Source organism: Mastomys coucha, unplaced genomic scaffold (assembly GCF_008632895.1).
Source record: "Mastomys coucha isolate ucsf_1 unplaced genomic scaffold, UCSF_Mcou_1 pScaffold7, whole genome shotgun sequence".
Classification (NCBI taxonomy): domain Eukaryota; kingdom Metazoa; phylum Chordata; class Mammalia; order Rodentia; family Muridae; genus Mastomys; species Mastomys coucha.
The window spans coordinates 21768579-21791313 of NW_022196913.1; the positions used below are offsets into that span (position 1 = coordinate 21768579).

The following is a 22735-nucleotide window of genomic DNA, read 5'->3' on the forward strand; positions in this document are numbered from 1 at the left end:
TCCATTTTCTTCCTCACATAACTAAATGATTAGGCTTCTAAAAGCATCAGCCCTACTTGCCAGTATCAATTTTCTGGGTTGGTTGCTTTCCTCACTGCTATAAGCAAATATCTGAAAAGAAAAGATGTGTCTTTATTCTAGCTAACAGTTTCAAGGGATCATTCCATCACAACAAAGCAAGCTTATCAGCAGGAAGAGAGGCACAGCAAAGGGAGTAGAGCAGGTCAGTTGTGTCAGCAATAAGAAAACAGAGAAAGAACAGGAAATAGAGCCAGGCTATAAACACACCAGGCCTGCCCCCAAAACACATACTTCCTCTGGCAAGTTTTCATTTCCCAGAGGCTTCATACTCTCCTCAAACAATGCTACCAACTTGGAACTAAATTTTCAAATATATGAGACTATATCCTCATTCTTTTGATGAGGATATTTCTCATTGAAAGAACAATACCATTGATAGCTTGATATTTGATAAATACTGGACTGAGCATTGAGGATGCTGTGAAAAGCTCAAAAAGAGACATTTTTCTTAGACTATCAAAGCTTACAGTCTCAATAATCAGTATGGACACAGAGAGAAAGAGACAGAGAGAGACAGTGAGAGACAGAGAGAGAGACATACACACACACACACACACACGCACACACACATACACACACACACACACAACTTTGTGTGCCTCTGCATACATGCTGGTTTTGTTCAGCTTAGGATGTTTATGGGATTGCTAATATTGGGAGTGGGGTGTCTATGAATTTTGCCTGTTCCTAGGACTCTTTCCCTCCCAATGGGTTACCTTTTCCAGACTTGATATGAGGGTTTGTGCTTGGTCTTATTGCATCTTGTTATGTAGACTTGGTTGATAACACTAGGAAACCTATTCTTTTCTGAAGGGAAATAGATCTGGCGGAAAGGGGAAGTGGTGGGGGATGGCTGAGAGGAGTGGAGGAAGGGGAGGATGTGGTCATGATATATTTATTATAGGACAGAAGAATAATCAAGAAAGAAAGAAGGAAGAAGTAAAGAAGGAGGAAGGAAGGAGAAAGGAAGAAAGGAAGAAGGGAGGAAGGAAGAAAGAAAGAAGGAAAGAAAGAAAGAAAGAAAGAAAGAGGAAAAGAAAGAAAGAAAGAAAGAAAGAAAGAAAGAGAAAGAGAGAGAGAAAGAAAGGAAGAAAGAAAGAAAGAAAGAGAAAGAGAGAGAGAGAGAGAGAGAGAGAAAGGAAGGAAGGAAGGAAGAAAAAAAGGAAGAGAAAAAGAAAGGTAGACAAACAGACATCTGTGTATATGTGGCCATGAGTTTACCCATTTTGAAGCAGTCTTGCATGTGTGAACATATTCCACGTGGGGAATCACCAATTGAGTGCTAGAATTTTTTAACTTCTATTACAGCATAATAAATGACTGTTTTGAAAATTAATGAATTAATTAATAATTGAAGTATAAAGTAAAGAATTTGTGTAGACCAAACTCTATACATAATTTAAATGACTTGGTGAAAAATGAAAAATAAAAACAAAATCTTCTGTTCAGCAATATTAAGCATTTCAATACAAAAGAGAGTAGGATATACAAAGTAAGCCCAGAGACCCATAGGATTACACATCTCACACACCTATGAAACTTTCATGTCTTGCAAATTTATTGGATATGTAAGTTTTATTTGGTTACTTAACTTACCTCAGGTTCATTACAGCTATTAACACAGAAAAAAGAAAAGACTTTTAGTTCCTTCCTATAACTACCATCTGTGGCTTTCTGTGGAGAAGCAAGATAAGTCATCTGAAGAGAGATCTTTTATCATTTTATAAAACCATTAAAATTCTAACAGTGATTCAAAGTTGCTGTTAAAAACTCATACACAGTATTTCAACATCAACCATACTGACTTTTTTATTTCTATACACCTCCTTAATCTTGCCTAAGAGAAAAAAAATCTCCAATGTAGTGTTCCAAGTTTACTATTTTCCCATGTATGCCACTTAAATCTGAAATTCCCAACTGAGATCTCTATGTCTAGAAAGTAATTTTCCCACAGTAAAATGTCTCCTTGCACAAATTAGATATTTTCTTTTTCCTATCCCTGAAAAGTTATCTATTCAGAATCAACTTCCACATATGGTAGAGCATCTGGGTCCGATCCAGTAAAGGAGGCAAAATGTCATGTTAGAAGTGAATTAACCCTTCCATTTCACCAGTCTTGCGCCTACTTCACTGTAACTGTAAATGTCTAAAAGGGGAGGTTAGTCTCGAGTCTCTGGATAGAGTTCCAGGAGTTAAATAACATCAATGTATACAAAAAGATATCTTTATTTTCATCAACCTCGGACCTAAACAATTATGAACATAGGCAATGAAACCACCAGAGTATAAGCAATATCTATGACTTGATCACTGATAATTTTATACATCCTTTCATATCATATTATCTCTTGCATATTCTTGAGATATCATTTCTTTTCAACATTACATCAAATTGTTAATAGTGTTGCAATCATTATTATGTCACCAGAGGCTAAAGCAGAGTGATATCAAGTTCAAAATCTCCCTTGCTGTAATTTGAGTTCAATGTCAGTCAACTTAATAAGATTGTCTCAAAATGAAGAGTAAAAAGAGGGCTGGGAATATGCATAGGAGCAGACCATTTACCTAGCATAGTTCAATTTCCATAAATTTTCATATGTTAGTAAAAGCCATATATTATAACACAAAATTATTTTTAAATTGAGATAAATGTATTTCCATATAACTTACTTCTTTTGTAATTCAACTGCCTCATTTTATGAACTTAAGAATACGATCCCAAGATAAGGTCCACATAATTCACCAGACTTACAAGAGAGTCCATGATACATAAAATGTGAAGAAATGGCACCAAGGAAGTTAGAGAGCTCATATATCAGTGAAACAGAAGAATCCTACTGTGCTCTCAACAGGAGTAAAGAAACCATTCTAGTACAAGGAAAACCTGGAATTCTAATTAAACAAGTGTTTAAATTGTAACAAAATCATCATTATTTTTAATTATAATATGAAAGGAAATACATTCAAAACAAAGCAGTATATAGGGTGTGTTTGCTTTTTTAATTTTAATGGGTTTTACACATGTCCCCATTGGATTCTATCAAAAAAGGTATAACCCAATACATTGTTAAATCAACTAAAATGTTATATGGATTGGTACCTGAGATGACAGTAGATTGCAATCAATGAACAGTCCTTTTCCAGTTCTATAACGTTGTAGGAGGCCAGCCATAATGGCCCCATAGGCAAAAAGGCCAGTGGCAAGATCAGTCATGGCCACTCCTGGGCGAACAGGATCTCCATCCTGATTTGAGGATCAAATGGAAAAAAACAGATATTGAATATTGGTTGATGTTCTATTTCTCAGGCATTCTGTAGCTAAATAAAAGAATTATATTTGAAGCATGCATATCTACATATGAGCACACACATACATACACATGAATAAATGCAACAAATTAGTATTGAGGATATCACCTGTGTATACTTACTACTGTATTTCTCAAGAGGCATACAAGCCAACCTAAACCAAGTCAAATGAAACAAAAAAAAATAAAGCTTCACAAACACATTTGAAATTCCTTTTTAATTTATTTTACTTAAATAAAAAATTAATGAATTGCTGGATTTGAATTTAAGTATGCTAATCTTCCAGGAAAGAGTTAAAACAGTTTTTTCTCCTGTTGGATGAAATGATGTTTTAGAAAAGAAACAGCAGAAGGAGGAGGAAGAAAAGGAGAAAAAAAACTTGTTTAATTTTTTTATAATCATGCTAATAGCTGACAAATACCCTAATGACATATGCTTTTTTAAAAGGCACATAATGACACATATGTGTGAAAATATCATAATGAAACCCACCACTTTAAATAGTAACTTTAATTTTAAACTTTGATTTTAAAAGATATTAAGAAAGCCACTTAATACTTACATGTATTTCTGCAGAAACTTATAAATAGTAATACCACATAAGAAACCTTAGTGACAAACAAAGACTTATGATCCCTGAAAGTGGGTATAAAATATTTTAGTGCTAAAAATGTTTAATCATTAAAATTTTATGGTAACTAGTAATAAGAGTTTAAACAAACTTCAAAAAGTTGCTCCTATACCACAATGCACATACCCTTTTCAGGCATGGAGGTTCAACTTAAGCAGCCAACAATTCCATTTACCCTTGTCATTCATTCTTGCCCACATCCCTCCCAGGAACTCATCTCTAACCACTCTGGCGAAACCACTCATCCCTACAGAGTACATCTGCTCACTCTCTAGAGAGACACAAGATTGGTGCTACCAACCAAACATTCCCTCCAACTAAGAATTTCTCCCTCTTCAGAGAAGGGTGCTAGATGCATACCAGCAACAGCACATGTTACCTGAGAAAAGTCCAAAGCATTTCTACCACGGTCTAGAAGATTAAATGTAAAACTCCTCTAACTATGCAGAGAGTTTGCTTCTGAACTTAGAAATTTCACTTAGCTTGAGCAGGGCCAGAACTATTTCTGATATTCCATTTCAGCATTTAAACTGAATTGCCTAAAGACTGAACCATATAATAGAATGTGGAAATAGAGCTTAAAGCACTCATTCAACAATACACAGGTGAGGTTTCCATAAGAAACAGGATCTAACTCCAGGTACCTGGCCACACTGCAAATAAACAAACATGAATAATCAAAACAGTAAGTCTATCAAAAAGTATTTCTCCCATACTAATATCCCTGAGAAAGGTTACTTAGATGATGTACAAGAGAATGGTGTCAAAATAGGAATAATAAACACTATCAAAGAACTCAGAGGATTTTAATAAATGAAGATCAGAAAACCACAAAAGTTAAATGAAATTATAAAAACAATTCAACATATCAAAGAAGAATTTAGTAAAGAGATAGACTATCTTAAGGAAGCCAAAATGAAATAAAACTTAAAATGAAAAATTCAAGAATTTGAACAAAAAAAAAATTCAGAGGAAAGCCACTACCAATATATACCACCAAGAGAAAGAGATAGTATCAGGTCTTGAAGACGAGGTAGAATAATTTGTCAAACAGTCAAAGAAAATGTTAAATCCAAAGGGAAAAGAAAATAAGAATAGAACATGCACACCTTTAGGACCCTATAGAAAGGCCAAACCTATAAATAATTAGTATTAAAAAAAAAAAAAAAAGAAGAGATCTAGGCCAAAAGTACAGAAAATATTTTCAACAAAACCATACAAGATGATTTTCCTAATATATAAAAGGAGATACCTATCAAGATCCTACTGGCATAGTGTGTAACAGAGAGAAGCAGAAAATACCCACAGCACATAATAGTCAAAATACTAAACATACATACCAAAGAAAGGATGTGCAGTCAAGAGAAAAAGATCATCTCCCAGAGCCAAAGGAAGGATAATGAAACTATCAAGAGAAAAAGATCAACTCACAGAGCCAGCCCATCAGAATTACAGCAGATTTTGCAACAGAAAAAAACAAATCCCAGAAGAGATTGGCACTAATGTTTTATGACTTATGAAAGGTCAAAGATATCAATCCAGACCACTATATCCAACAAAGATATAGGATATATATATATATATATAGGTAGACATATAACTGAAGGAGAAAGAAAAATTTTCAAAACAAAAAGGCCATTGATCCAGCTCTACAGAAGATACCGGGAGAGATACTTAGTTCTGAAGAGAAGGTTAAACACACCCAAGAAGGCACAAGAAATGATTAAACAATTTCAGGACGCTGAATCAAAAGAAATTAAATAGACAATCACAACAGCAACAAAATGACAGAAATTAATACACATTTCAATAATAATTCTTCATATTTATGTTCTCAACTCACCAATAAAGACACACAGACAAGCAGATTGGACCAGAAAACAAGATCCATCCTATTACTGTTTTCAAGAAACACCCCTCATACAAGCACCAAAGGGTAAACAGAAAGAAAAAGGTATTCCAACCAAATGAACCAGGAAATCAGCAAGTATCCTATTCCAATATCTAACAAGGCAGACTTCAAAGCAAGGCAAATCAGATAAGATAAGGAAGAACACTATCCTCATTGATAGAAAAGTCCAAGAATAGGATATAACGATGCTAAACACATGTACCGAAAATAGGGACAATTTCATAAAAGAAACACATTTAGACTTAAAACCATAGAAAAAAATCCCAGAGCACTAACAAATGGCAATTCAAGACCCAATCTTAAAAAACAAGTTTTATTGCTGTGAACATACACTATGACCAAGGCAACTCTTATGAGGACAACATTTTTTTCTTTTTTTTTTATTAGATATTTTCTTTATTTACATGTCATATGATATCTCCTTTCCCAGTTTCCCCTCGAAAAAGGAAAAGAAAAAAATAATAAAAAAATAAAAATAAAAAACAAAAACAAAACAAAACAAAAAAATCCCTGTTCCCTCCCCACTCCTCCTGCTCACCAACCCACCCTCTCCCACTTCCTGGCCCTAGCATTCCCCTACACTGGAGCATAGAACCCTCACAGGACCAAGGGCCTCTCCTCCCATTGATGACCGACTTGGCCATCCTCTGCTACATATGCTGCTGGAGCCATGAGTCCCTCCATGTGTACTCTTTGGTTGGTGGTTTAGTCCCTGGGAGCTCTGAGGGTACTAGTTAGTTCATATTGTTGTTCATCCTAAGGAGCTACAAACCCCTTCAGCTCCTTGGGTCCTTTCTCTAGCTCCTTCATTAGGGACCCTGTGCTCAGTCCAATGGACGCTGTGAGCCTCTACAACTGTATTAGTCAGGCACTGTCAGAGCCTCTCAGGAGACAGCTATATCAGGCTCCTGTCAGCCAGTACTTGCTGGCATCTACAATAGTGTCTGGATTTGATGGTTGAATATGGGAAAGATTCCCAGGTGGAGCAGTCTCTGGATTATCCTTCCTTCAGTCTCTGCTCCATAGTTAGTCTCTGCAACTCCTTCCATGGGTATTTGGTTCCCCCTTCTAAGAAGGAATGAAGTATCCACACTTTGGTCTTCATTCTTCTTGAGTTTTTTGTGGTTTGTGGATTGTACTTTGTGTATTCTGATCTTCTGGGCTAATATCCACTTATCAGAGGGTGCATACCATGTGTGTTCTTTTGTGAATGGGTTACCTCACTCATAATGATATTCTCCAGATCCATCCATTTCCCTAAGAATTTCACAAATTCGTTGTTTTTAATAGCTGAGCAATATTCCATTGTGTAGATGTACCACATTTTCTGTATCCATTCCTCTGTTGAGGGACATCTGGGTTGTTTCTAGTTTCTGGCTATTATAAATAAGTCTGCTATGAACATAGTGGAGCATGTATCCTAATTACATGTTGGAGCATCTTCTGGATATATGCCCAGGAGTAGTATAGCTGGGCTGAGGACATTTAATTGGGGCTGGCTTACAGGTTCAGAGATTTAGTCCATTATCATCAAGGTGGGAGCACAGCAGTGCCCAGGCAGGCATGGTGCAGGAGGAGCTGAGAGTTCTACATCTTCATTTGGAGGCTGCTAGGAAAATACTGACTTCCAAGCAGCTAGGACAAGGGTATTAAAGTCCATGCCCACAGTGTCACACTTACTTCAACAGAGCTAAACTTCCTAATAATGCTATTCCCTGGGCCAAGCATATTCAAACCGTCACAAAGGTTATCTTTAAAAAAGAACTTAATAGTCTAAAGAGACTCTGAAAATTAGTGACATCTTAAAATCATCTGAGATGTATACATAATTTTAGCCAAACACTAAAGAATACAAATTCTTCTCAGCAGCCCTGGGACTTCCCACAAAATAAGACATAAAACAAATCTCAACAAATGCAGGGAAATTGAAATTATATGCCCCATTCTATCTGAACAGCACACAAGACGGAATGTACACTAATCCATGAAAGTTCAACAACACAATAGTGAGCCAAAATTGGGTAAAGCAAGAAGGGTATCAACTTTGTTTCTATACCTGAATGAAAATGAAAACAGAACATACTAAAATCTGTTGAGATACAATGAAAGCAGCCTTAAGAGGGAATTTTATAGAACTATGTTTCTACATCAAAAGATTTGAGAGATTTCAAATAAATAACTTAATGATGTACCTCAAGGCCATAGAAATACAAGAACAAGCAACACCCTTAAAAAGATAGATTGGAAGAGATAATAATAGTCAGAGCTGAAATTAGTGAACTAGAAGTGAAAAAAGAATCAATGAAATAAGGGATAAGTAATCTGGAAATATAACAAGATTAACAAATATTTAGCCAAACTAGCCAAAAAAAGATGCAGATTAATAAAATTAGAGATGAAAATTAATACAACTTAACAGACTCCAAGAAAATTCAGAGGATCTTGTGAACATACTTTAAAATTTTTATATTACAGAAGACTAGAAAATGTAAAGAGATAAATTTATTAAAAAGAACTTGGCCCTTGGCTACAGCAGGACCACAGACATCAACATGGCCTAAGGTGACTACATAGGCCACTCATATCAACATGGCCCTGGTGGCTGTAATTTTTTGTTGTTGTTGTTTTGGGGGTTTTGTGTGTGTAAGAATGGGACCTATTTAATTTCTTCTTTTTCAGTTAACATGCTCATTCGTGTTGCCATTTTTCTTTCTAGTCTGGTTTAGGTAGCCATATTTTGAAGTATCATTGATAGATACCCTATCATTTTAAGAAATATAATCTTACAGCCAATTTTCTGGTCTTCCACTCTTATAAAACTACCATCACCTCTGGTATAGTCACCCTACGATTTGCTGTCCTCTACATTGTCACTGGTTGTGGTTTTCTGCTACAAAAAGAGGGTTTTTTTTTTCTTTCTTTTTCTCATGGGGAGGATGCGAGATAAATTATCTTTGGTTGTAAAACCAAATATTTAGAAAGCAGTTAAGAATTATTCTGGTCTAAAAAAGTGATGATTGTATGTTCTCATCTAAGATCCATGATCTCACCAGATATGAGTAGTTGACTGAGTTCTAGTACCAGGCATGATTTCCTTCCTCTTGAGTGAGCCTTATGTATAACTAGAGAGCTTTCAGTTACTACCAAGCTATGAATGCCAGCTTTAACCCTTCAGAATTATCTGGCTGTGTTAGTAAATGTACTTCATAGACACCCTGGCTAGCTAGAACTTTTGTTTGGTTCCTTCCTTCACTTGGCAGCTCACATTAGTACAGTACTAATCCTCAGACCAATCTTGAATCTTCTGAGTCCTGTGTTTGAAGTACGAGGTATTTGTAGCAAGAGGGACTTACTTTCAACCTCTGGGAGGCAATTGTCATAACCTATATGAGCTTTTTATTTGTTATTTGTCTTGGAGGGGTAATGTGGACTCTGATATGGGAAAACTGCATTTTGACTTTTTAGGCATGTATAAAATTTTTCTACACTAATGGGTTTCTATATGTCTTTTTATAAAGGTCTTTGGGGATTCATCCTTCCCTGTGCTCCCTCTTCTACTTTGCCCTCCTCTCAACTTATCGTTGCTTTTTCACTATTCCCCTAGCAGAACTGGGAAGTGTGATTGGTACACTATATGAAATTCCAAAAACAAAAATCAAGAGAAATAAGCTCTTGGACAGAAGCTGCTGGCCCCGTGATTGAATCAGGGAAAAGATGGAAGAAGCTGAGGAGGAGGGTGAGCCTATAGGAGGACTAGGAGTCCCAACTAACCTGGACTCCCAATATCTTTCAGATATTGAACTACCAACCAGAGCACATACACCAGCTGATATGAGGCCCCCAACACACATATACAGCAGAGGAATGACAGGTCTGGGTTTAGTCAGAGAAGATGAACCTAATCCTCAAGAGACTGGAGGCCCCAGGGAGTGGGGAGGCCTGGTGGGATAGGAGTGAGGAGTGGGGACATCCTCATGAAGATATGGCAGAAGGAGGAGGTAAGGGATGTAGAACAGTCAGAGGGTGGATCAGGAGGGGGAGCAATGAATTCATGAAATTCTTAGGCAAATGGATGGAATTAGAAAATATCATCCTGAATGAGGTAACCCAGTCACAAAAGAATACACATAGCATGTACTCCTTGATAAGTGGATATTAGCCCAAAAGTTTGGAATACCCAAGATACAATTCACAGACCACATGAAGCTCAAGAAGAAGAAAGACCAAAGTGTGTATGTTTCAGTCCTTATTAGAAGGGGGAAAATACTCAAGAGAGGAAAAACGGAGACAAAGTGTGCAGCAGAGACTGAAGGAAAGGCCATTCATAGACTTCCCACCTAGGGATCCATCCCATATATAGACACCAAACCCAGACACTATTGTGGATGCCAAGAAATGCTTGCTGACAGGAGCCTGGTATAGCTGTCCCCTGAGAGGCTCTGCCAGAGCCTGACCAATACAGATGCGGATACAGACAGCCAAACATCAGACTGAGCACAGCGACCCCAATGGAGGAATTAGGGCAAGGACTGAAGGACCTGCAGGAGTTTGCAACCCATCGGAAGAATAGCAATATCAACCAACCAGACCCACCAGAGCTCACAGGAACTAAACCACCAACCAAAAAGTACACATGGAGAGACCCATGGCTCCAGCTGCATATATAACCTTGAGAGGAGAGGCTCTTGGTCCTGTGAAGCTCAATGTCCCAGTGTAGGGGAATACAAGGGCAGGGAGGTTGCAGTGGGTGGGTGGGTGGGTGAGGGAAACCTTCATAGAAGCAGGGGAAGCGGGGCTGGGATAAGAGGTTTTTGGAAGGGAAACTGGGAAAGGGGATAACATTTGAAATGCAAATAAATAAAATATCTAATAAAAAATCTGGAGTGTAAAAAAAGGAGTAAATAAAATAAATTAAATTTTTTTTAAAAAAAAAAGTTGAACTGGAAAAAATATTTCCTTGGGGAAAAAAAGAGAAAAAAATCTACACACAACTAATAACTGCTGAGAGGGAGAGAATTAGTCATTCTTGAGAATGAACCTCCTAATTAGTTATTCAGTACCAAGTTGTAAGCCCTGAAATCAAATACACATAAACAACACTTAACAGATACAATGGGTTGTGTTTATGTGTCTTATGAAATTAACATATATAACAATCACATGTTTATAAAATAAAAAAGAGGTCATGAATTTGAGAAGTAGTAAAGGGGATGGGAGAGGTTAGAGGGCAGGTACTTGAAAAAGTTTAAGAAAGTAAAATGAATGAAGAAAAAATGACAGTTATATTTTAATTCCTAAAAAGTTCTTTTGAACTTTTTGAGTAGGACTTTATTTGTGAATAAATTACAGGCAACAATTGACATGTGGGGCAGCAATTAACAGAAAATGCTAGGGAGGATGTAGGGAAAGGGGAATACTCATTAACCTTTGGTAGAACTGCAAACTGGTACATCTACTCTGGAAATTAATACAAAGAAACTTCAAAAAGCTAAAAATAAATGTACCATATGACTATCTATACCACCCTTGTCAGATGCTCAAAGGGCTCAACAGGTACTTCTCCAACCAGGTTCATCACTGCTTTAATCACAATAGCTAGAAAAATGAAACAGCCCAAATGTTCTTTAACTGATGAATGAGTAATGAAATGTGATACACAGACACTATAAAATATTATTCATCCATAAGGAAAAATAAAATCATGAAATTTATAAGTAGTCAAATAGAACCAAAATATACTATATTGACAGAGGTAACCCAAATAACACAAATGGCACATGTTCTCTCTTATATATGTTTCATAGCTCCAAATCTTCAGATGTGAATATATAATCTGGAGTAGCCACCATGGCAGGGAGTGCACTAGAGAGAGGAACATGGCATAAGAGTGATATAAAAGAAGAAATGTGGAATTAGTAGGAGAAGCTAGTAAGGAGGTCAAGAGGAGAAAGAGAAAGGACTAAAAGTATGAATGAGAATGTTGAAAAAGACATAGGATTCATATTTTTATTTAACTAAAATCACATTAAATATGTGTGTGTGTGTGCATGTGTGTGTGTAGCTATAGGAAAGAAGTTATGAGGGAAAAGAGCAAATGAGGAAGGTCAACTAAAATAAAGTGCTATGAAAGTGACAATGAAATGTGCTGCTTTGTAAGCTAATTCAAAAATAATATTTAGAGTGGCACTGGTTCCTTCTGGGCTGGGCCAGTGCCCTGACCAGACCTTGGGCACAAACTCCATAGCCAGTCCCACAACACATAAAGGAAGCTCCACTCCCAGGTGTTCTAATACACCAAGGATCACAGGATCCCAGGAGTTTGGTCACACCGGGATCTCAGGGTCCCATAGACAGCTTGACACCCAGGAACTCTGACACAACCATGATCTCAGGAAGTACAGGCTCCAGTCAGATATAGCCAGGGAAGGTAGCACTAGAGATAACCAGATGACAGGAGGCAAGAACATAAGCAACAGAAGCCAAGGTTACTTGGCATCATCAGAACCCAATTCTCCCACCATAGCAAGTCCTGGTCATACCATCACATCGGAAAAGCAAGATTCGGATCCAAAATCACTTCTCATGATGATGACAGAGGACTTTAAGAAGGACATAAATAACTTCCTTAAAGAAATACAAGAAAACACAGGAAACAGCTAGATGCCCTTAAAGAGGAAACACAAAAATCCCTTGAAGAATTACAGGAAAGCACAATCAAACAGGTAAAGGAAACAAACAAAACCATCCAGGATCTAAAAATGGAAGTAGAAACAATAAAGAAATCACAAAGGGAGACAACCCTGGATTTAGAAAACTCAGGAAAGAGGTCAGGAGTCATAGATGCAAGCATCACTAACAGAATACAAGAGATAGAAGAGAGAATCTCAGGAGCAGAAGATACCATAGAAAGCACAAAAAGCAAAAATCTCTTAAACAAAAACATCCAGATAATCCAGGACACAATGAGAAGACCGAGGATAGTAGGTATAGAAGAGAGTGAATATTGCCAACTTAAATGGCCAGTAAATAGCTTCAACAAAATTATAAAAGAAAACTTCCCTAACTTAAAGAAAGAGATGCCCATGAACATACAGAACTCCAAATAGACTGGACCAGAAAAGAAATTCCTCCTGTCACATAATAATCAAAACACCAAATGCACTAAACAAAGAAAGAATTTTAAAAGCAATAAGGGGAAAAGGTCAAGTAACATACAAAGGTAGGCCTATCAGAATTACACCAGACTTCTCACCAGAGACTATGAAAGCTAGAAGATCCTGGAAAGCTGCCATACAGACCCTACAAGAACACAAATGCCAGCCAGGCTACTATACCCAGCAAAACTGTCAAGTACCATAGACAGAGAAACCAAGATATCTCATGACAAAACCAAATTTACACAATATCTTTCCACAAATCCAGCCCTATAAAGGATAATAGATGGAAAATACCAACACAAGGAGTGAAAGTACCCCTAGAAAAAGCAAGAGAGTAATCTTTCAACAAACCCACAAAAACAATTCCATCTCTAACATCAAAAATAATCAGAAGTAACAATCACTTTTCCATAATATCTCTTAATATGAAAATTAATATTACCAACATATCCTAACCAATTGAAATTCAAAAATATGAGTAATTAGAAATTTGTTGGCTGTCATCCAGTGGTCTCTCTAATTTGGTAATTGGAGAAATAGGTCCAATATTATACAATCTATATAACACTTTCAGCTTGTTTGCATGTGGCAGTGTCTTGCTGTGTACCACATAATCATCTTTAAATCATGCTTCTCCTATCTCAGCCTCTCTATTAGAAGGATTGTTTATTTGATGTTCTTACACTATATTATGGCTTTCAGAACAGCTTACATATTTCAAAATTATTTATACAGCCAAAATAAACATAGACAATTAATTTGGGAGGTGGCTTTTAAGGGAACAACAAAGACTGAGACTGAATGCTTTGCTTGATATTTATAATTATTATATCAATTTTGAAGAGGAACTTATAAGTTACTCTTTTTCTGAAATGAATTTTTTTAAGATCATCACAGTCAATGAACCAGAATCTTACCCTCACCTAATGTCTGTGCCACCCTCCAAGCAGAATCATTGTTCATTGAAACAGTTAATGAATGACTTCATGGATGAACCATCTTAATACACAAACCATTTCTTAAATGAATGTAACCTGTTCCCTGTGGGGTGAGAATGAAGACAATTACTCAAGTCAAATAGCTTTGACCATAGCAGGAAATATTTATCCAAATAATCATGCCTATAATTTATTCCTTAGTGCAGAACTGTCAACTCTTAGCTTAGCTACTATGGAGGTAAAATCCCTTGGTGATGTGAGGGACGTTGAAGTACAGCCCTATTACAATGAACTCCAATGTCTAAAAATTGTTCTCATTTTGGGTTTGTACATAGAAAGAGCCAAGATTTTAAAGCTCTACTAAAAACAAAACAAACAAACAAAAAGACTTTATTTATGTTCATTTAATAACATGTCCACCATTTTTACAATTGATATAAAAATATATATTGTATTGAATATAATAAAATAGACATTAATATTTAAAAATAAATTTTTAAATACTGATTCTACTCATAGTTTCCTTCACACCTCTGCCAGAATGATCAATTAAAAACACATATTCATAAAAACACAAAACTGGACACTTTGGGGTGTGTGTGTGTGTGTGTGTGTGTGTGTGTGTGTGTGTGTGCGTGTGTATGTGTGAAGGACCTGTAAGGAAGAAAAACAAAACAAGAAAACAAAATGCCTTGGTTTAACACTATAAGATAAAGAACCTCCAAGATGCTATTGAGTTCAGTTTTCTGTTAGCCATCTGCTGTGGGCTTAGAGATTACCTACTCTCATGAGTAGTTTGTTTCCCCAGGAAGATATCCCAGCAGAAAAAAAAAATTATTCATTTGCAAGTAGCTATCAGTTGGAGATTGCTTTGGCTTAGGGATGTGTGAGTATCTCCATTTCTCCTTTCAGTCTAGGACCCCAACTGGTTCAGTCCTACACAGACCCTGTGTATGCTACCTCAGTATCTGTGAGTTCTTATGTTCAGATGTCTTTCTATGTCTAGAAAGCTTTGATCCCTTAGTGTCCTTTGTCTCCCTAGGTTCTTATACTTTTATTGCTGCCTCTTCTGCCAGGGTTCCCTATGCCCTGAGGAGAAGCATTTGATAGAAGGATCCCTTTTATGGCTGATGTTCCTAGGTCTCTCAGTCTTTGCATATTGTCTTTGGGTCTCTGTATTTATTCCCATCTACTGCAGAAAGAAGCTTCTCTGATGATGGCTGAGTAAAGAAGGCAACTTTGATTATAGCAAAATGTCTTAAGGTGCTATGTTCCTTTAGTAGAACACTAGCATTTGGATTTCCCTTAGGTCACTGGCCTATACAGTCTTAGGCTCTTGGCCACCCAAGCAGCAATTCTTGTGTGTATCTTTTCTTGTCCCTATTATTTGGCTCTTTTTCTTGTTTGGTTTTTATGTCCTAATCCAGTTTTTTTTTATCTTGTTTTAATTTCTAATTATTTCTTGGATGTCTGTTTGTTTTCTAAGAATGGGTATGGATCCAAGTGGGAGAGAAAGTGGGGAGGAAATTGGAAGAATAGTGGGAGGGGAACCAACAATTTGAGTGTATTGTATGAAAAAAATCTATTTTCAGTAAAAGAAAAAAAGAAGAAAATAATCTTTAGAAATGACCAGGCAGAGCACACACTATGTAGCTACACTGTCAGAATGTAGCACAGTTCACCAATGGCACCGCAAATGTCTTCACCTTCATAGTCTTCACTCATTTTAGCACTTGCATAAAAACTGGTGGGTTCCAAATGTTTTCACTTCTTCCCTACTGAATTCAGGGTTTATAAATAAAAGCACTCACAATAATGACATCTTTACCAAATGAGAGCCCAGGGATTGAACAAAGACAGATATGTCCATTCTCTGTTCTCTCAATGAACAAAAAGAAAATCAGTCCCTTCATTATTTAAAGGAAGGGCTATATACATTTTTTTTCTGTGACTAAAAATGAAACATCAGAAAACAGAAGTACAAAGGTCCTTGTATCTTAAGACATTAAAACCCCATAGTTGCTTTGAATTAAATGTAAGATTTAAAGGACATCACTCTGCCTCAGTTTATCCTAGCCCTGCAGTGATCTCTCTAGAATTAACTAAAGAAAAGTAGCTGAAAGGAGGAACACCTGCTGTAAGTGACTGCCGCCTGTTTGGTTTGAAATGGGTGTCTTTTACCTTTGTCTACTAGGCTTTCATACCAAGCCTTTGTATTATGTCGGTAACGTTCATATTTCCCCCAAAAGTCTTTGCTCTGATCTAACCCAACATATATTGGACACCTATATTCATTTAGAAATTCTGCAACACACTATCAATGGAGAGGAACCATAGTATTCAACAATTCAGACTATAGTACATATGGCAAGTGAAACAAATCTATATCTGTCACTTTCAGTAATAAATTTTCAAACACATGACTACTTAAAATATTCTAGATGAAAAAGATCTTCTATGTATATTTACTAAACACTAGCAAAAATAGACATCTATCATCTAATCAGCCATTCTCTTTCATGAAAGAATATTCCCAAGTCACATAAAGCTGACTTAGAATAGTAGTCTGAATAATAATAAAAAAAAAAAACAAAACAAAAGTTTATCACGTATTAAAAAAAAGATTGCTCTTTTTCATAAAGTCATATTGACATTTAAGTTTTGGCTCATTTATACTAACCACATCTACAATGTACTTTAAAAAGTCATTCTCAACCAGATCTGCAGCCAATATGGCACATACACCACAGCCAGCTTGCCTCCCAGTAAGTTTTCAATAACCAAACATAAAGAGCCCAGCTGACATGGGACCCCCCACACAAGCTTCACTTTCCTTCCAGTCCACTTTCCCAACCAGGCCAGATCAGCAGCCTGATACTCTCCCGTACCCTACGGCCTGTCTCCCTTGAAGGGGATCTACAGTAACCAAGGACATAGCCTATATGCCTCCAAGGAAGTCTGTAGTAACCAGGGAAACAGGAGGCCTGCTCTAAACAGAGGCACAAGAGGCCCACCCTAACCAGACACAGCACTGCCTACCTCCAAGGAGACCTGCTCTAACCCATGTCACAGAGCTCTACTTGCCTCCAAGGACACTGGCTCCAGTCAGAGTCACCCAAACCAGTTAACACAAGAGATAACCAAATGGCCAGAAGCAAGTACACAATCATAAGCAATAGAACTGAGTGCAATTTGGCGCCACTAGAACCCAGTTTTCCCACCACAACAAGCCCTGGATACCCTAACACACCTGAAAAGCAAGATAATGACCTAAAATCCCATCTCTTGAAAATTATAGAGGCATTTAAAGATAATATAAAGAATTCCCTTAAAGAAAACACAGGCAAATAGGTAGAAGCTCTTAAAGAGGAAACAAATAAATTCCTTAAAGAAATACAGGAAAAGAGGGTAAAGGAATTGAACAAAATGTTCCAATAATTAAAAATGAAAATAAAAACAATAAAGGAAACACAAAAGGAGGCAACCATGAATGAAGATAGACAACTTAGGAAGGATATCAAGAGATACAGATGCAAGGATCTGTGGAATACAAGAGACAGAAGACAGAATCTCAGGCTGAGAAGATACCATAGAAAATACTGACACATGGTTCAAAGAAAATACAAAGTGTAAAAAGCTCCTAGCCTAAAATATCCAGGAAATTCAGGACACAATGAAAAGATCAAATCCAAGAATAATAGGAATAAAAGAAAGTGAGGAATCCTGTTCAATGGGCCAGAAAGCATCTTCAACTAAGTCGTAGAAGAAAACTTCCTTAAACTAAAGAAAGAGATGGCCATAAATGTATAAGAAGCCTACAAAACACCAAACAGATTGGACCAGAAAAGAAAATCTTCTTGACAAATAATAATCAAAACACTAAATGCATAGAACAAAGAAAGAATATAAAACGTGTAAGAAAAAAGGCCAAGTAACATATAAAGGCAGATCTATCAGATGTACACCAGACTTTTCAACAGAAATTCTAAAATTCTAAAACATTCTGGACAGATGTCATCCATACTCTAAGAGAAAACAAATGCCAGCCCAGAATAATATACCCAGAAAAATTCTTAGTCACCATAAATGGAGAAATCATGATATCCCATGAAAAGAAAAAACAAATTTAAACAATATCTTACTATTAATCCAGCCCAGTGAATGAAATCTCCAACACAAGGAGGGTAACTATATCCAAGAAAACACAAGAAATTAAACGTTTCACAACAAACCCCAAAGAGTTCATTCATAATACCACCTCCAGCAACAACAACAACAACAACAACAAAAAAAAAAAAACAGAAACTAACAATCATGTGTCTTTAACATCTTTCAACATCAATTGACTCAATTCCTCAATAAAAAGATACAGGCTAACAAATTGGATATGGAGCCAGAATCTAGCACTTTGGTGCATACAAGAAACACACCTCAGTGACAAAGACAGACACTATCTCAGAGTAAAAGGCTGGGAAAAAGTGTTCCAAGCAAATAGTCCCAAGAAGCAAGCTGGAGTTGCCATTCTAATAGCCAATAATTTTATTGGCTATTTCAACCAAACTTTCAACCAAAAGTTATCAAATGAAATGAAGAAGGACATTTCATATTCATCAAAGGAAAAATCCACCAAGAGGAAGTCTCAATTCTGAGCATCTACGCTCCAAATGCAAGGGCACCCATATTCATAAAAGAAACTTTACTAAAGCTCAAAACACATGTTGAACCTCACACAATAACAGTGAGAGACTTCACCAACGAATAGATCATGGAAACAGAAACTAAACAGAGACACAGTGAAACTAACAGAAGTTATGAACCAAATGGATTTAACAGGTATCTACAGAACATCTCACCCCAAAACAAGAAAATATACCTTCTTCTCAGCATCTCACAGTATCTTCTCCAAATTTGACCATGTAATCAGACATAAAACAAGCCTAATCAGATACAAGATTGGAATATTCCCATGCATTCTACCACACCACCTGGAACCAAGGCTAGACTTCAATAACAAGAAAAACAATAGAGGGCTGGCGAGATGGCTCAGCAGGTAAGAGCACTGACTGTTCTTTGGAAGGTCCTGAGTTCAAATCCCAGCAACCACATGGTGGCTCACAACCATCTGTAATGAGATCTGACACCCTCTTCTGGTATGTCTGAAGTCAACTACAGTATACTTATGTATAATAATAAATAAATCTTTTTTTAAAAAAAAAGAAAAACAATAGAAAGCCCATATACTCATGGAAATTGAACAACTCTCTGCTCAATGATAACTTGGTCAGGGAAGACATAAAGAAATCAATGACTTTATAGAGTTTAATGAAAATGAATACATATCCTACCCAAACTTATGAGGCACAATGAAAGCAATGATAAGAGGAAATTCAATAGCACTACTGTCTTCATAAAGAAATTGGAGAGATCCCATACAAGCAACTTAACATTACTCCTGAAAGCCCTAGAACAGAAAGAAGCAAACACACCAAGAGGAGTAGATCCTAGGGAATAGGGCTAAAATCAACCAGTTAGAAACAAAGAGAATGGCCGGGCAGTGGTGGCGCACACCTTTAATCCCAGCACTTGGGAGGCAGAGGCAGGCAGATTTCTGAATTTGAGGCCAGCCTGGTCTACAGAGTGAGTGCCAGGACAGCCAGGGCTATACAGAGAAACCCTGTCTCGAAAAACCAAAAGAAAAAAAAAAGAAACAAACAAACAAACAATGAGAATGATACAAAGATTCAACAAAACCAAGAGCTGGTTCTTTGAAAAATCAACAAGATAGGCAAACCCCTAGCCAACTAAAGGGCACAAGAACAGTATCCAAATTAACAAAATCAGAAATGAGAAGAGAGATAATAACAACAGAACCTGGGGAAATTCAAAATATCATCAGAACCTACTAGAAAAGTCTATACTCTAAAAAGAACTGGAAAATCTAGAAGAAATGGATGATTCTTTAGACAGAAACCATGTGCCAAAGTTAAATCAAGATCAGGTAAACTATCTAAATATTCCATAAACCCTAAGGAAATAGAAATAGTAATCAAAAACCTGCCATCCAAAATAAGCCCAGGGCCAGATTGGTTCAGTGCAGTATTCCAGCAGATTCAAAGAAGAACTAATACTCCTCAAACTAATCCATAAAATAGAAACAGCAGGAACACTACTTAATTCATTCTATGAAGCCACAGTTACTTGGATACCTAAACCACACGAAGAACCAACAGAGAAAGATAACTTCAGACCAATCTCACTTATGAATATAGATGCAAAAATACTCAATAAAATTCTCACAAACAAAATCCAAGAATACATCGAGACCATTATTCACCATGATCAAGTAAGCTTCATCCCAGAGATACAGGGATGGTTCAACATATGAAAATTCATCAACATAATACACTATATAAACAAACTTAACGGGAAAAAATCCACATGACCATCAATACTCCTTCATGTTAAAAGTCCTGGAGAGGTCAATAATTCATGGCATATACTTAAACATAGTAAAAGCAATATATAGCAAACCAATAGACAATAACAAATTAAATGTAGAGAAACTAGAAGCAATCTTACTAAAATCCGGGAAAAGACAAGGATGCCCACTCTTCCTGTATCTTTTCAACATAGTACTCAAAGTTCTAGCTACAACAATTAGACAACAACAAGATATCAAGGTGATACAAATTGGAAAGGATGAAGTCAAAGTATCACTATTTGCATATGATATGATTATATACATCGAGACCATTATTCACCATATATATATATGCAACTCCCAAAATTCTACCAGAGAACTACTTGAGCTGATAAATATCTTCAGCAAAGTGTCAGGATACAAAATTATCTGAAACAAATCAGTAGCCTTCCTTTATATAAATAATATACAGGCTGAGATAAAATAAACAACACCCTTCACAATAGCCACAAATAGTATAAAATATCTTAGTGTAACTCTTACCAAGCAAGTGGAAGATCTGTACAACAAGAACTTCAAGTCCCTGAAAATCAAAACTGAAGAAGACCTAAAAAGGTGGAAAGATCTCCCACGCACATGGATTGGTAGGATTAACAAAGTGAAAATTGATATCTTCCCAAAAGCAATCTACAGATTCAATGCAATCCCCATCGAAATTCCAGCACAATTCTTCACAGACATGGAAATAGCAATTATCAACTTCATACGGAAAAACAAAATCCAGAATAGCCAAATCAATTCTCAACAATAAAAGAATTTCTAGGGGAATACCATCCCTGACCTCAAGCTGTACTACAGAGCAATAGTGGTAAAAACTGCATGGTATTAGTATAGAAACAGACAGGTTGATCAATAGAATAGGAGACCCAGAAATAAACTCATACACTTCTGGACAAAATACAAAGAACTCAAGAAGTTAACCTCCAAAAAACCAAATAACCTAATTTAAAAATGGGATACAGAGCTAAACAGAATTTGCAACCAATGAATCTACAATGGATGAGAAGCACTTAAAGAAATGTTCAAAGTCCTTAGTGATCAGAAAAATGCAAATCAAAATGACCCTGAGATTCCACTTCACACCAATCAGAATGGCTAAGATCAAAAACTCATGTGACAGCAGATGCTGGTGAGGATATAAAGAAAGAGAAATACTCCTCCACTTTTGTTGAGACCTCAAGCTGGTGCAACCACTTTGGAAACCAATCTGGTGGTTCCTCAGAAAACTGGAAATAGTTCTACCAGAAGACCCAGCTATACCACTCTTGGGCATATTCCCAAAAGATGCCCCACCATATCACAAGGACACATGTTCCACCATGCTCATAGCAGCCTTATTTGTAATAGCCAGAAGCTGGAAAGAACCCAGATGTCGCTCAACAGAAGAATGGATACAGAAAATGTGGTTCATTTATTCAATGGAATACTATACAGCTATTAAAAATGAGAGCATCATGAATTTTGCAGGTGAATGGATGGAATTAGAAAGTATAATAAGCAGAAAGGCCCGAGTGAGGAGGCTTCGATCCACTTAGAAGGCAGAAGGAAATAATCACTGGAGGCAGATGGAAGGTGTTAGCATGGAGGGGGAGGGGAAAAGGGGAACAGGATCAGACATGGGAAGACAAGAGAGAAACACAGAAGGCCAAGAGAATGAATGGAAACAAGCAGCCTCAGGAGTTAGGAGGTAGGAGACCCTCTAGAAAGTATCCAGGAGGTGAGAGACTCTCAGGATTCAATGGGGGTGACCTTGGCCAAAGTGCTCAACAGTGGGAAGAGGGAACTCAAAAAGTTCACCTCCAATAGATAGATAGGGCCTCAAGTGGAGGGACAGGCTTACTAACTCACAGTCTAAAGTCCTGACCCACAATTGTTCCTGTCTAAAAGAACTGCTGGGACAAAAATGGAGAATTGACTGAAGGAATGGTGGCCCAATGACCAGTGTACCTTTGGATCCATCTCATAGGGGGAGACACCAAGACCTGACACTATTACTGATGCTATGGTGTGCTTACAGATGGGAGCTTGGCATGGCTGTCCTCTGAGAGGCCCTACCAGCAGCTAACTGAGACAGAAGCAAATACTTACACCCAACCATTGGACTGAAGTCAGGGACCCAATGGTTGAATTAGGGGAAGGATTGAAGAAGCTGAAGGGGAGATAGACTCCATAGGAAAACCAGCAGTTTCAACTAATTCAGACCCCAGGGAGCTCCCAGAGACTGAG

The 22735-nt window shown here is 37.0% G+C and overlaps 1 protein-coding gene across 5 annotated transcripts in view; it reads right to left on the reverse strand.

The window, feature by feature from the left end:
• Positions 1–22735, reverse strand: part of Sugct (succinyl-CoA:glutarate-CoA transferase) — a 474328-nt gene that overhangs the window by 340724 nt on the left and 110869 nt on the right. For all 5 annotated transcript variants that reach the window (XR_004114937.1, XM_031358181.1, XM_031358178.1 and 2 more), the window contains one exon: positions 3182–3325. Coding sequence is in view for 4 of the 5 variants with exons in the window: in XM_031358181.1 (XP_031214041.1) it covers positions 3182–3325 (144 nt within the window). In the remaining variant the exon portion in view is untranslated. The remainder of the gene's footprint in view (positions 1–3181; positions 3326–22735) is intronic.